General features: G+C 37.0%; 1 protein-coding gene across 24 annotated transcripts in view; it reads left to right on the forward strand.

Moving 5' to 3' along the window:
- Positions 1–16852, forward strand: part of Golgin245 (Golgin-245) — a 307575-nt gene that overhangs the window by 250195 nt on the left and 40528 nt on the right. For 20 of the 24 annotated variants that reach the window (XR_010851323.1, XM_067094416.1, XM_067094418.1 and 17 more), the window contains 2 exons: positions 3141–3338; positions 15196–15228. Coding sequence is in view for 23 of the 24 variants with exons in the window: in XM_067094416.1 (XP_066950517.1) it covers positions 3141–3338; positions 15196–15228 (231 nt within the window). In the remaining variant the exon portion in view is untranslated. The remainder of the gene's footprint in view (positions 1–3140; positions 3339–15195; positions 15229–16852) is intronic. The other 4 variants (XM_067094414.1, XM_067094409.1, XM_067094408.1 and 1 more) reach the window with 3 other exon arrangements.

Here is a 16852-nt window from a genome sequence, read left to right on the forward strand (position 1 = left end):
CAGTATAACAAATAAATCAGCATATAAATAATAATAATCAACAAGCGGCAGAAAATAAAACACACTTTTAACTCAGGGCAGCACAGTAAAAAAAAAACAGACTATCTTCATAGAGACGTTGAGACAGACCCATCTGTTGAAGAGGATGAAAATACTCAGACGAACTCCGTGAAAACATCGAAGCAGCCAATGACTGCAAACATGAACACATCCAGTATATAGACGATCACAGCAGAAAGGTTGAGACAGCACATCTGCTGTCAAACAGGAACCAATTCCACAGATGGCTATGCTTTAGTCATCTAACCAGACTGTATTCATCATGTTCCATATTTTCATGATTCACTTATATTATATTATATATAATACTGTATATACATACACATATATATATATATATATATATATATATATATATATATATATATATATATATATATATATATATATATATATATATATATATATATATATATATATTACACATTCATAAATACTGTATTTCCCAGTGTCCCAGATGTTATATTTTTCTGAAATAAGTCTTGTAAATTTACTGTGTCCTAGAGGCTGAAGGTTAGCATTTTAATTAGGTCTATCCAAATCTAAGTGGAAGGTACAGTCTGACCTTCAACATCTGTAATTCTGTGGTCCTGGAACTTCCGTACTCTGGGACTTTTTGAATCAGCCACCATTAGTTGTTGAGCGGCTACGAGAGCAGTACCACACGCTTCAGTATTTGGATTTTTTTGGATTTTGGAATTGAAGATTGCTCTGTAAACACACAAACGCAATTCATTTCCAGTGAAAACATTCTGTGAAACTCAAAAATATGCAAGATACCATAATTTGCATATATACACGCGTCTTCCAATCTCGTGTATCGTGATTATTAAAATTTTTTCCAAAAACATGATTTCATCATATACATGGTGTACATATAGTGCGAGGTGTATTTACAGTAGATTACACTAGGCTAGGCTAGGCTAGGCTATGCCTGTCTCAGTTTTGGTAGATACCATTGATAATGCATATCATATCAGAGTTAGTTTATAACTAGTAAATAGGCCTCAAAGCCAAAGTTCATTAGGTTAAATGTGAATCTTCATACATTAAATCAGGCTTACCAACACTGTGACTTGTTCAAGAATTCATTACTATTTCTTATAATTAACAACCACTTACCACTGTGTTAAGACACTGTGTTAAGACACTGGCTTAAAGACCAGCAAGTATTGACGTAAACAATCGAATCGAGAAATAGCTATTAGCCCGATGTCAGTTACTGTAACTAACACATGTTTGTTAAGGGTTACATTACAGTTGTCAACTTGTTAAAAATTTAATTTTAAGCACTGACTTCCATAAATAAAAATAAATGTTTATTCATCCTTCACTCAGCGAAGATGAAAGTGTTAAAGTATGCCATTAGATTTATGGTTGTAGCTGTGGCAGAAGAAACGAATAATGTGTTGGCCACAAAATGTTTTGAAAGAGGCAAAAGCAACATCCGATACTGACAAAATCACACCTTTATTTCATAAAAAAAAAATAGTTGTATTTTTAAACTCTGCTTTGATAAATTATGTATAAAACGAATCTCCGAAATGTTTTTCATTTAGCAACTAATCACTATGATGATGTCAATAAAACGAGGTTAAGCATTTCCGGAGAGATGCTTATGGAGCAGGCCTAAATTTTGCTAAGGAACTAAATGTAACAAACGACAGTGATTATTCATGAGTTTCGTTCTACTTTTGATATTACAGCACTAAACAGTATATGTGAAATGAGCTGGCAAAACTGTTTATATAGAGGGTTTTTAATGGGTAATTTCTAAAATCCAGGATTTTCTGTGGTCTGGCTATGGCCTGGTCCCAAGGGTGCCGGTTTTAAGAGGTCAGACTGTAATCCTTGCTAGACAATAATCAGAACTCCTGTATATAGCCTCTGAATGAAATATATAAATTTTACTTAGTTAAAATACTAAAGAAACAAAATTACCATAAAAAATTTAAATATATATACAGTAGATACAAAGATTCATTCCCTTATTTGCATATCATGGTAAACGAATTAACAGACAAGTTTAACTTACAGGCATGTCAGTATTCCAGTATATTTACTCTCCTCAAATAACCCTATTTTTAAGGGAGCATTTTTAGCTGACAAAAGTAAAACTACAGTATGTTGAAAGGGTTCACTGGTATACCTTTCTGTAGCAAGAATATTGTAATCAAACATGTTTATTTGCTACTTTTACAAATGGGAACATGCGAAATACTTTCATGTTTAGAAAGTTAAAATGTTTTTTCTCATTTGTAACATCTGTATTGTGTGGATTTCAATCTTTATTCTATTTATGTTGTTCTATTTGGGATGCTGTGTTCGTGTGGTGTTTTTACAGTGTTGCTGGGAAATAAAATGTTATTCCTTATTTGTATTTTCCCAGATTAAGCAAAATTCCTGCATAAGCTTACATCCAATATGGTTAGAATATTAAAATACTGCAATTCCACTGAGACATTGTTGGCCACAAAAATTTCTGTTTAATAAGGAAAAACTTACTAAATGTAAAGTCAGTGTGCTGTACAAGATGAAGCCTTACTACCTCAAGGCATTGAGACAGTGTACTTTACAGAAATGGCCCTATGTACTGCATCTTTTTCTTGCAAGATTCCAGACCCTGTCAGGTGGAACGGAAGGGATTTTTTTCTTTTTCTTTTGAGTGTTTGGATGATTGGGCAGATGCACAAAAGGCTGTTATAGAGTAATGGGTTTGTATATTATTCAGTAACTTTTAATTTGTTATGAGACTGCAATTTAATGTATTTATTATTTTTTTCTTGCTTTTCATGCATTCGTGGATTGGCATACTGCATGTGGGTATCCCTGTGTATTCTGATGACCTTCTCCATCAATCCTCTGCCTTCTGCAAAATCTTCGGACAATGTTTTGTACCCTTGGAATTGGTGAATTTACTGTCATTCAATTTTAATGCCCATAATACATTTGGGTAATTCCCTAATTATATCTGCAATATCCTTTTCATTATACCAATATTGCATGTTGTTACCTATTTGATGGTATGTTACTGATTTTACCTTTAAATGATTACACCATTTATAAACTGACTGTAACAGGATAAAGATGATGAACTTGGCAAGTTTATTCAACAGTATGAAGAGCAGCTAGCACAGCTCAACTCACAACATGAAAATCACATTAAAGAGGTTGAAAATACTTGGAAGGCTCGGGCAGAAAAAATGGTGCGTCAACGAGAGACACAACTCCAGGAAGAAAAAGATCATCTTGTACAAGATTGGAATAAGGAGAGAAGAGTAAGTGTACTGTCAGTTTGTAATCATCCCCCCTTTGCATGGTTACTAATTGGATCATGGACATTTTGGTTAAGGAAAAATAATACTTGTAACAGTGGTATTTACATTTGAAATGGCATTGTGTTATACTGTCCTGTATTTATCAAAAAGTTACCCTTGAATTCCTAGGAATTTAAAAGTATGTACTGGCATGAAATGTAGGTGTTTGTATTAGAAAAAATGGACACAGTGTGTAGGAAATGTATAGAGGTGTTTTGGATCTTGACAGCCTTCACTTGACTCATTAGGACTTTAGACATTTAATGCACATTAGGTATCACATGAACAGGAGTATCATTATCAGAGTCATTTTTATCATGTAGTTAATTAACCCTTAAACGCCGAGCGTCTATTTACAAAAGTGTCTCCCGTATGCCGGCAGGTTTGAGAGTTAGCGCCGAAGCGGAAAGAAAATTTGTTCAAAACATCACAGCTTGCTTAGTTTTTAAGATTAAGAGTTCACTTTTGGCTCCTTTTTTTGTCACTGCCTGAAGTTTAGTATGCAACCATCAGAAATGAAAAAAATATCATTATCATATATAAATATTGGAATATATGACAGCGCGAAAAAAAAATTTCATATATAATTATATACAAATTGCGCTGTGAGCAAAATGGCTAAAGCTAATGAATTATTTTTTTCCGTTGTATTATACACTAAATTGCAATGATTATGGTATATAACAAATTGTAAAACGATCAAAGCAACTTAGAGAAAATATTATCACAAATGATGCATGAATTCGTAACGTGCGGATGTAAAAAAGGTTTTTTCAAAAATTCACCATAAATCGAAATATTGTGCTAGAGACTTCCCGTTTGTTGCAAAATGAAGGTAAATGATTGAATATTACTAGAAAGTAAGAGTTTTAGCTTACAATTGCAGTTTTCGACCATTTCAGTCGAGTTAAAGTTGCCCGAAGGTCGAATTTTTTCTATTTATTGTGATTTATATGAAAATATTTCAAAACTGATAAAAGCTACAACCATGAGTTATTTTTTGTTGTATTGGATATGAAATTGCACACATTTTGATATATAAAACTTTAAGTAATGGCCAATAGAAAACGGTGCAAAAATTACGACAAAGTGACTAAAGAATTTCTGAGATGTTCAGCAGAGTTAGTGCGCACGGACATAAGGAAAAAGTTTTTTCAAAAATTCACCATAAATCAAAATATTGTGCTAGAGACTTCTCGTTCTCGTTTATTGCAAAATGAAGGTAAATGATTGAATATTACTAGAATGTAAGAGTTTTAGCTCACAATTGCATTTTTCGACCATTTCAGTCGAGTCAAAGGTTGACCGAAGGTTGAAATTTTGGCACATCGTGATTTATATGAAAATATTTCAAAACTGATGAGAACCACAACCATGAGTTATTTTTTTGTTGTATTCTACATGAAATTGCTCACATTTTCATATATAAAACTTTATGTAACGGCTAATAGAAAACTGTGCAAAAATTACGACAAAGTGACTAAAGAATTTATGAGATTTTCGGCAGAGTTAGCTGATGCTTTCTAGTGGGAAAAGAAAGAATTTGCGCATGCGCAGCTGGGTCACGCTTGTAAACAAAACAACAGTGTGATCCGTGAACTCCCAGCATCCTTCAAGGCGCATGATTTAAAATTTTTCGCAAACTAGGCCTATAAGTATTTTTCCGCGAGTATTTAAAAAAACTTTTTGTAGTCGATGTATTTTACGTCCACTCGGCACCCGACAGACAATTTTTGTCGATGTAAAATACGTCCAGTCGGCGTTAAAGGGTTAAATATTCTTAGAGTGCATTGTCTTGCTTTATTTTATATACAGTTGGCCCCCATATTCGCAGGGGATGCGTACAGACTCCCCCTGCGAATTAGTTCAAATCCATGAATAGGTAACAACCCCCTCTAAAAATGCTTATAACTGCCTATCTTGAAAGTTCAAATACCAAATGTATACTTAAAGTATCATCGTACATCAAATAAACCTTCAATTATTATCCTATTACTGTATTAATCTTTGAAATGATATTATTAATATAATTTCAAAGGCATCTTAAACATTTTACCCTTAAAAAAATGTATGTACTTCTGACCCTTCCACCCAATAACAGAGAGAGAGAGAGAATTATTATTTGTATTATTCAGTGTTATTATTTAATCTTATTAAACTTAATATCAGCATTTGAAAATTATTGTAAATCATTTATTTTTATCATAAAATGTGAATGTAGGTACGTACAGGATCTAGCCATGAAAATAATATGAAAATACAGAATATTGCTCTACGAAAAAATCCAAGAGTGGGTGAGTTTTCCTGCGAAGAATATGTAGACAGACCCCACAGAAAATTCTGCAATTCACTGAGGCCACGAATTGCAAGTCCACAAACTGTGAGCCCATGAATCCGAGGGGTTGACTATACTATATATATACCTTATGGCGACACCGACTTATGACAGATTCGATCTTACAGGGCTTTTTCAGCGCTGTCAATGGTGTTTTACAGTGCCGTAACTTGATGTTGCATCAACTTATGGCATTGTAAGCGCCATTGACAGTGCTAACGGCAAGGATAGGCATCTAATTAATGGCGCTTACAGTGCTGTAACTTGATGCAACATCAAGTTAACAGCGCTATAACTTGATGCAACATCAAGATACGGTGCTGATAATGGCGAAACGCGACATATGGCAGAAATCAAATTATGGCACGGCACTGGAACAAATCCCCACCATGAGTCGAGGACCTACTATATATATATATATATATATATATATATATATATATATATATATATATATATATATATATATATATATATATATATATATATATATATATATATATATATATATATATATATATATATATATATTATATATTATATATATATATATATATATATATATATATATATATATATATATATATATATATATATATATATATATATATATATATATATATATAGTATTTTCATATAATTTTCATGACTAAATGCAATTTTTGTGATAAAACTATTAAAATACTCAGGTAACCAGGTAGTGCTCGAGTTACGATAATTAGCCTTACGATAATTCGATTTTGTGATGGGGTAAGCAATTAATACTGATATGACAATATTTATAAAATATTTTTAAATTTTGCACGTCAGCAGCATACAATCAGGCAGTGAGAGAGACCAAATTACAATAGACCAACGTCTTTTCCTCCATCTCTTTATCCCATCTTCTAGTTAAAAAAGTAAAAGAGCATGATAAAAGTACTGTTAGTAACGTTACACTCTTGTGTAAATGCATACAGCCATAAACAACCAAACGAGAAACTGTTGCTTTGCTTATAATAGACCAACTTCTTTTCCTTCATCTCTTTATCCCATCTTCTAGTTAAAAAAGCAAAAGAGCATGATAAAAGTACTGTTAGTAATGTTATACTCTTGCATAAATGCATACAGCCATAAACAACTGAACGAGAAATTGTTGTTTTGCTTATAACTTAATCGGATAACAACAGCCGTTTTGCTTGTATTTCAACCATCGTACGGTAGTAAACAGTTACCGTAGTTATATTACAAATGACGTTAAGTAGAATAGGACTGATATATTTTTACATTATACCCTTATTCGCTATGGATAAAAGATCGGTAGGAAATATACTGCTAAATTTAGGCTGCAAGTTGTTAAAAGATCGGCAAGGAAATATACCGCTAAATTTAAGCTGCAAGTTGTAGCTGAAGCTGAGAAAACAATGTTCAAGCTGCTAATGACTATAAATTATTGTGCATTGGCAACATGGATGAAACTCGACCATAATTAAAATTGGAGAGAGTGTTTTAATCAAAACTACTGTGTATGAAGGAACACATATTACTGCTGTTTTCACGCCGATAAAAGATTAATACGTAAAGCTCATATTATGATGAAATCAAGAGAAAATAGTGAATGGAATAAATTTTTTTTTTTACACAAAAACATGCCCCAAATAGCCAACGTCATCCATAAACGAAAAAAATTGCTAAATTAATTTCACAACGAGACATATTTAAGTTATATTTTGACTTAAAAATGCTTCGTATAAAGAAAAATAACCCTACCCCATATAAATAAAGTATCTAGAGATTCATTTACGCTAATTAGAAGCAAGAAAAGTGCTCTGAACTGAGTTAAATATGGCGAAATAAACATATTGCCTAATCAATTTCCAAACCAAAACATTGATCGCTATGATCGCAATTTATAATACAAAAGCAATATAAGAATATATACAATATTACTAGATACAGTGAATTAAGACATAATATTTTAAAAGATCCATGGAAAAGGTGCATATTCGTTATGTTTGTATAGTACGATATGTGAATATAGAGTACAGTATAATGTAGGCTAGGCTACCGTATATGTCTTTGTAATCACCCTCAGCTTCTTGCAACATGAGCTTGAGCCTGTTCCTGCATGTGCCTGCTGAATCACCAACGGTGTGGATGCTACCCTAGGTATGGCAGTTATAAGTTCTAATGCAAGGAAAGTATATTTAAGTGTGGCAAAAATCTTGGTAGCAAGAGTCAGTACTTACGTCAGCAAATGGAGTTATAACACGGAGGGTTTTGCAGAGTGGCAGAAATCACCAACCTTCCTGCAGCAAAGGCCTGCCTGGCCAAGTTTCAGATGATGACAAAAGAGGAGGGATGCACATTGGGCCGAATATTCATTGTGAATAGACTGGCCTTAACTGGAACATCTCACATTCTCAACATTTAATAACAAAAGAAATAACTACCAAGCACAAAAGATAAACAGAAAAATGAGAGTTAAAGCATAAAGCTGGAGTGTCTACCTTAATGACCACCCACTGCTTCATAAACATTTTCCTAAGACAGCATAGGCTGTTGTTGAAACAAGAGCTTGTTCTTTAAATTAACTGAACAGTTAATATAGTAATTTCTGAAGCCATCCATCATGCTTGATGGTCAGTCATCCTGATCATCCCTCAGTAAATATCGTAATCCTTTCTCCAAGTGCTATGGGTGCAATTAAGCCACTGGATCAAGAAGTTATCAGTAACTGTAAGGGCCTTTTATTAGACTTCTAATAACAAAGTTGGGGAACTATAATTTTCTCATACACTTGTCTGTCTGTCTGTCTGTCTGTCCATCAGTATGTCTGTCAGGCTTACCTTTTTTATCACAATCCCCACATGGCTGGATGTATTATAATCGAACTTGGTACAAAGGCAGAATCATTAATAGCATGAAGGGAGATTGCCCCCTCTGTCTCCCCATTTCTCTTAACATCATTGTATTTGCTACACTTGCGTTGTCATTGGAATTCCTACATGGTTGAAGTCAAGTTTGGTACAGACCATCATACACATATGAGATTGAAGGGAGATTGCAACCCCTCCTGCAGGGGAAAAATGATTTTAGTCAAATTTGGTACATGGGACTGGTAATGTGCATGTGCATGCATGAAAGGAAACTCACCTTTTTGTCTGTCTGCTCCATCTGTATGTTGGTCTGTGTCAGTTTACTTGCCTGACGTACCTTTTCATCTGAACCCCAACACTGTTGAATGGATTTCAGTCAAACTTGCTACAAGATGGGCCATCATGCATAGTTGCTTATGAAGTTTGATTGTTCCTCTTGCTGAGTGAGTGAGACTGTCATACTTTACTTACATGTCACCATAACTCCTCCTAATACTTTTGAAGGATTGCAGTCCAACTTGGTACTTAGGTAGGCTATAATGTATAAATGTGCATAAAATGAGATCATTCACCTGTCTGTCTATGCATTTTTCATGCTTACCATGTCATCACAACTCCTATATGGTTATAGGGATTCTAGTCAAACTTTGTACAGTGGTAAGCTATCATGAATAGATATTTATAAAGTGAGGTCATCTGTCCATTAAATGTGTCACATCTTGCTTACCTTGTCATCACAACTTCTATGCAGTTTGAAGAATTTTAGTCAAGGCTGGTGCAAAGGTAGACAATCATGCACAGATGTGCATGAAGAGAGGTTGTTTATCTAGTTGTCCATCTGCTTGCCTACTGGCATTCGTCATGCTTACCTTGTTATCACAGCTACATGATTGAAGTGATTTTGTAAATCATTCAAGGGATTTCATCTGAAAACATTTGAGAAAATTCAATTTGTTAAACCATCCTAAATTTTAAAAAATTTTCAGTACTTCAACCCCTGCCTTATTTTTTCAGTAAACTAAGTTCAGTAGCCAATATTTTTATATAAGCAACTTACCAAGTAATTACATAGCTATGAGCTTCCTACCTAAGGCAGCCCAAAAATTCAAAAGTCGCAGTAGATCTGACATTTATTTTGGTGTAGGTACATGCCCCGCCCACTGTTGGGGATTGTCAGGAACAACTAGGCAGACAGCTTCAATTCGTTTTCTGCCTGGTCCCGAGTAAGATCGGTGTTTCATTGTGGCCTACTCCATAGTTTTTTGGATGGTTTGCCAGAGTCTTGGTGAAGTACTCAAGTTTTGTTGTAGCGCATGACTCTTAATCAGTTGGTTAGCCTTGGTTAACGTATTTAACTGGATTTAGGATGTCTGACTCTAGCTCTTTGAGCATTAGGTTAGCCAAGTCTTGTTATGACTCTCACACAGTGTGTGAATGTAGAGGGCAAATTTATGATGGGGACATTACTTGTTTAGAATGTAAAGAATGGGACAGTAAACAGTGGAAAGTCTTTAGGCCTCATCAAGACAAAATGGATAAAGACAGGAAGAGGAAGGCGGCTATTAGGGCCGAAAATAAAGCCAGCTTAGAACCTGCAGAAGTAGCAGACCGTGTAGAAGATAATTCTGTCTCTTCTCCTAAGATTCCTGTATCGTCACCCATCCTTAGCCCTTCCACTCCTATCCCATGTACTCCTGTTCCAGGTTCCCATGCTCCTGATCACGACACCATTGCCAGTCTCAAATCAAAGTTTGACAAAAAGTTTGAGTTTTTAGCCAACACAGTTTGGAGTTGGGTTCTTCTTTTAGAGCCTTCATGGAAAAAGGCAATGTGCAAAATGTTAGTGCAGTGCAAAGTGTTGAGGAGGTGGCTGCCCATCCTGCTGGTGCTCCTAGATGAAGGCCCCTGTCCCGCTCCTCCGCACCAGGGAGAAGACATACCAGAGGTCCAAGGGAGGCCAGTGGTATTTGCCCACGGACAGTTGCCCCCTCCGTTGAGCCTGTTGCACAGTCCCAGGCTGACAGAGCGCCACTGGAAAGGTGTCTTGTTCAGTGTTCATCATCTGTCGTGGGATTTGTCAGGCTCTTTGCCAGACGCATGGCATCAGTGGTGTAGACCTTCCATCTCCCAACCTTTGAAGAGACTCTCCACTGCAGCAGACAACTCCTCTCCTGTCAAGAAATACAAGGAGACTAGTGTGAGTCAACCCTCCTGCAGTTTCGCGATGCCTCCTTCTGCATCTTCTGCTTGTTCGACTCCATTGGCATGGGACAGTCCAGAGTCCATCTCATATTTGGATTGCCTGTTCTTGACTGCTAAACATCTGGAAGAACCTCTTAGTCAACCTTCTTCGTCAAGACCCCTTCTTGCCCCTGAACCTCCTTCGTCTCCCAAACGTGCTATAATGTCTCCTGTTAGACAGTACACCGCGCACTGACACGGCGTCATTTGCGCCTCATTCGCTAGCACATTGTTCAATCCAAGAGCATGCTTTGCTTGCTCCTATTAAATGACAATTAGATGACTTGTCTTTCTTGAAGAAGAACCCGGTTGTCTCCAAGTCTAAAGACACTGCTTTGTCACCAGTCTCTTCTGATGTGCTTGTCTGTCCACGGCCCCACAGGTGTCTACTCGGATCCTTGCCCCCTCACCAAATGGCTTCACCTTCTTGGAATAAACATCTCCTGCTACCTGGACGACTGGCTTCTCAGGTCTCCATCGAGAGAGAAATGCGCGGAGGACTTAACGAAAACTCTGCCTAACAAAGGAGTTAGGCATTCTGATAAACATTCAGAAATCGCAGATGACTCCAACTCAGTGGATTCTCTATTTGGGAATGACTCTTGACTCTCTGACTTTTCAGGCTTTTCTCTCCCCCAGAAGAGTTGCCTCCCGCCTTCAGTCCATCAGAGAGTTCCTTTCTCTTCAGTCATGCTCAGCGGCTCAATGGATGAGCTTCTTAGGAATGTTAGCCTCAGTCGAGAAGTTTGTGAAATTCGGCAGACTTCACATGAGATTGCTCCAATTCTATGTAAGAGCAAACTGGAGCAGGAAAACACATCGGAGATCAAACAGGATCTTCAGTGGTGGTTGTACAATGACAGACTTCATGAAGGGAAGTCTCTCCTTCCAGCGAGCCCCGACCTAGACTTTTACTCTGATGCTTCAGACCTAGGTTGGGGAGCTCATCTTGGGAATCAGGAAGTGTCGGGAACATGGTCAGAAGTTTTGGGAGGTTCCCATATCAACATAAAGGAACTAAAGGCCATTCATCTGGGTCTCCAGTTATTCTCGACCCTGGTGCACAGCAAGACAGTAACGATTCACGCAGACAATACAACAGCACCTTCATACATCAGAAAGCAGGGGGAACCCACTCATTCTCTCTTTACGAGGTGGCGAGGGAACTTCTGCTCTGGGGAGATTGGAATCAGGTATTGTTATTGACTCAATTCATCCAAAGGAAGATGAATGTTCTGGAAGACGGTCTGAGCCGCCTCAAACAAGTCCTTCCAACGGAACAGACACTGGATCCTTTGGTTTGCAAGGATCTTTGGAGATTGTGGGGCACACCATCCACAGACATGTTCATGACTTTAAGAAATCACAGGCTTCCACGCTTCTGTTCCCCAAATCCCACATCCTCTGGCTTGGAAGATGGACGCTATGCTACTGAATTGGACAGGCCTCAGTGTTTACGCCTTCCCTCCCTTCAGCATGATCAGGGAAGTGATCAACAAATTAATGTCTCGCCAGAATGTCTCGATGATGCTAGTCGTCCCCTTTTGGCCAATGAAAGAATGGTTTCCAGACTTGCTACAACTACTAGTAGACTTCCCAAGACTCCTGCCACAAAAGTGGTCGCTGCTCAAACAGCCCCACTTCCTCAGATTCCATCAAGGATTGTCCGCTCTGGCCCTAACAGGTTACAGACTGTCGAGCGCCTTGTCAGAGTGGAGGGGTTTTCAAAGCGAGCTGCAGAAGCTATTGTGAGATGCAAACAACCTTCTTTTAACAAGCTCTGCCAATCAAAATGGTCAGTCTTCAGAGGATGGTGCAGATGCCATAACATCTCTTTCTCAGAGACCCCTTGTCAATCAAGTAGCCGACTTCTTGCTATACCTGAAGTCTCCAAGAAACTTTCTACCTCGACTATCAAAGGATACAGATCTGTGCTTAGTTCTGTATTTAAGCATAGAGGCTTAGATCTGTCCTCGTGATCAGAACCTGTCTGACCTCATTAAGTCTTTTGATTCCACTAAGCAACCAAAATTGGATGCGGTCTCTTGGAATCTAGATGTTGTCCTGAAATGGATTTCAGGGCCCCCCTTACAAACTTCTCCAATCCGCCTCCCTGAAGGGTCTAGCCAAGAAAACCCTTTTCTTGGTAGCGTTGGCTATGGCCAAATGTATTAGTGAAATCCAAGCAATTGACAAGAGAATTGGATTTTCACAAGGGAGGACAGTTTGCTCCCTCTTGCTGGGATTCTTGGCCAAAAATGAGGACCCTTCTAACCCGTGGCCCCGTTTGTTCTCCATCAAGAATTTAATAGACATTCTTGGGCCGGAGGAAGAGGAGAGGCTTCTATGTCCAATAAAAGCTCTGCGACTGAAAAGATCAGAGGTCCTTCAAACATCCTCTGGCGTTCAGTTGAAAACCCTTCCCAACCTCTTTTGAAGAATGCTCTTTCCTTCTTTCTGAGAAGTCTGATTACTGAATCCCATTCCCAGATTCAGGGAGAAGTATTACCAACTTTTAAAGTGAAAGCCCATGAAGTTAGGGCTATCGCAACCTCTCTTGCTTTCAGACATAACATGTCTCTTTTGAGTGTCCTGCAATCAGCCTTCTGGAGATGCAAGTCAGTGTTTGCTTTTCACTACCTCAAAGATGAGGAGACTGTTTTCGAGAGTTGCACCATGTTAGGACCTTTATCTGTGGCTGGCTGGTGTTGGGAGAGGAAGCATAATCATCCATCCCTCTGCTTTCTCTGCCTTGAATTAAGGTGTTGAGTTTTGGGAAGCCTGGGGGGACACTGTATCTGGAGTGCCCACCAGTTTTTATTGGTTTGGGTGATGGTTTTTAAATTACAGTGTAGGTAATAGTGTTGTGGACTTATTCTGGTCTACGCCCAGGGCAAGGACATCTTTTGTAACTTTGCAAGCCACGGATGTACTTCCCTCGCTACAAAGTTTCCACTCATGCAGGAGCGACTGTGGGCTATACAGCCACACTTGCTGCAGAACAAGAGGAGCACCAACCAGAGGCAGCGCCTATATGTAGTGCTCCCTTGCCAGGTAAGGAACAACAAGCATTGTCTCAATGCTGGCAACTTTTCTGTGTCAAATTCATTATCTTATTTAATGTTTTGGCAAAGACTTTGTCCAAAGACCCCACCTCCTTCCAATGTGGAATCAGCTATGTAATTACTTGGTAAGTTACTTATGTAGAAATGACATTTTTATGATAAAGTTTTATATATACTTACCAAATAATTACATGATCGGAGCCCTCCCTCCTCCCCTCTTATGGGCATAAGGGCACAAACGAATTGAAGCTCTTTGCCTAGTTGTTTCTCACAGTCCCCGATAGTGGGTGGGGCACGTACCTACACCAAAACAAATGCTAGTGCTACCACGAATTTTGAATTTTTAGGCTGCCGTAGGTTTGAAGCTCATAGCTATGTAATTACTTGGTAAGTATATATAGAACTTTATCATAAAAATTACCTTTTTTCAATAAACGAAGTTTAATAGCCAATATATATAATGCAGGTAACTGTACTCTAGCAGAAGCAAACATTCATGTTGTGACAGTGTCTGCAGTCAGACATGCACTGTACTTGACTCGGTCCTTTTTCTTATACTGTACTGTATTCCACATTGAGAATATTATAAACTACCACTATGATTTGTCAGTGGTGACATAAATTAATAAATTCAAGATTGCTTAATTTATATGATTTTATGTGCTTAGTTTTAGCTTATCACCTACTTTCATTGCTTGTTTACAGCAAAACTCTGATAATGATGTTCACTAAGAGGTATGAAGGGGATTGGTAGATGCAAATTTTTGGACTATATAACCTACTTTATTGAAGTGGAGCATTAGATACTATACATACCATTAGGTGTAATTTTTTTTCACTGTAGGTACAGTGAACTTTTCCTGTAAAGAGTAGGAACATGTCATTTATTATTTAAGTAATAAAAGAGTAATCATGGTTTTTTTTATCTTTTTCATATACTATGTATTTGGGATGTTATGAGAGCTAATGAATTGTACTTGAAGATATAAATAGCTTATTTTAATCGTGCAGTATTCTCAAGTCTTGAAATTTACCCATTACCGTTTGATAATCTGATGTGCCCTTGTTAATATTTCTTGCAGACTTTTTCTTTATCTCCTTGTTTGATAGCTAGCTGACTATTACTGTGGTTTATTTGGAAATGAAACTTTTTTGTGTTTCCACTATAAAGTAACAGCATGCAGTGATGTATTGTATTACTTTACCCTGTACTTTTGTTAAGATTTTCATTTTTATAATTAACCTGAATTTTAGTTCATTGTTGTTTTTTAATTAAAATTGTCACCAACTTTTCATTTTGTTTTTTTGTTGTCTTCTAGATTGATGCATCAGAGTCCCCTGAAAATACCCAGGTAGAGTTTATGTGTGTAACATTTTAATATTAAGCTTTTTTAAGTAGGTAAGTTGAGGTTTTGTGATTAATTTGAGATATCCAATTACTACACATTAAACATTCTTAAAAAATAAAGCCTTAGTTTTAGTTTGAATTTTCATATTACTCTGTCTAAAATAACCGAAAAGATTCTTTAGATGTTAATGTATTATACCTTTGGAAAACCATAGTCACCATAATATTACTACAGTACTTTCTCACTGTGCAAAATACAGGCAGTCCCCAGGGTTCTGTTCCGATGCTGCGTCATCTGCCAAAAATCAGTATAACCCAAAATAATCGTTGAAAATCGTAAGAAAACCTTACTTTTAATCCTTTGGGTATCTTGAAGATGACATAACCTGCATTTTTAATGAGTTTTTCATGTGACCATTCTGCGTGACCATTCTGCATTTTGGAGAGAGAGAGACTGTTTGCCTCACTTCTTATCTACCAGAAAAAGACTTGGAATTTCACAGAACTATGTAAAATCTTACCTAATTTTTCCTAGTCATTGAAATGCAAAAAAGTAATTATAGCAAGGAAAATATGAAAAAAATGAATGACAAAGTAATCCACAATTATCTATAAAACTATACCAAACAAATAAAAATACATGTTGCATATGCATAAAAATCTCTCTCTCTCATCTCAAAGAGAGAGAGGCAGACAGAGAGAAAAAAAAACAAATACTACTCACCCTCCTGCTAGTGTATGCAAAGCCCTTGAGGTACAAGCTTTGGGGTTGGCTAAAATCCCACCCTGCCTGCCAATGGTGTGTCGTTGTGGAGAGGGAGAGACAGGGGGGAGTTGCTTCAAGCTGTTATTGGCTACCTTCAATCCCTCCAGCCAGTAGTGTGTCGTCATGGAGAGAGAGGGGGGAGGGGGTTGCTACAAGCTCTGTTATCGGCTACTTCCAATCCCTCTAGCCAATAGCATGTCGTCATGGAGGCTATGTCAAAGGAATAAAAAAAAATTATTATATGACCAATGATGGCTTTGTGAACTTCCTGGAATTTCAGTATATTTTTATGGTGATGCAGTAATCCATATTTCATTAAAGGGTATATACAGTACACAGACAGATAGAGATAAAAATGTGGGCGGTTGGCCTTACTTAAATATCAAGTGATATTCAGGAATTATTACGGAGAAAGAGAGAATACTGTACATTAATTAATTTTAATATTTGAAAATTAGTAAATCATTTTTATCATAAAAAATTATTTAGTCATGAAAATAAAATAAAAATCAGTAATAAGTAAATATTGCTCAACAAGAGAGAGAGAGAGAGAGAGAGAGAGAGAGAGAGAGAGAGAGGGGGTTGAACTGAGTTGTTCACATTGGTAAGCTGTTTTGTGATTTTGCAGGATTTTAACTTAAAATTTTATTGATACTTTTCTGTGGATACCTTAATATTTGAAAATCAGTAAATAATTTTTTTATCATAAAAAATGCATTTAGTTTTGAAAATAAAATAAAAATCAGTAATTAGTGAAAACTGCTATATGAGAGAGAGAGAGAGAGAGAGAGAGAGAGAGAGAGAGAGAGAGAGAGAGAGAGAGAGAGAGAGAGAGAGAGAGAGAGAGAGTTGTTCATAACGG

The sequence above is a fragment of the Macrobrachium rosenbergii genome, chromosome 50 (assembly GCF_040412425.1).
Source record: "Macrobrachium rosenbergii isolate ZJJX-2024 chromosome 50, ASM4041242v1, whole genome shotgun sequence".
In the NCBI taxonomy this organism is placed as follows: Eukaryota; Metazoa; Arthropoda; class Malacostraca; order Decapoda; family Palaemonidae; genus Macrobrachium; species Macrobrachium rosenbergii.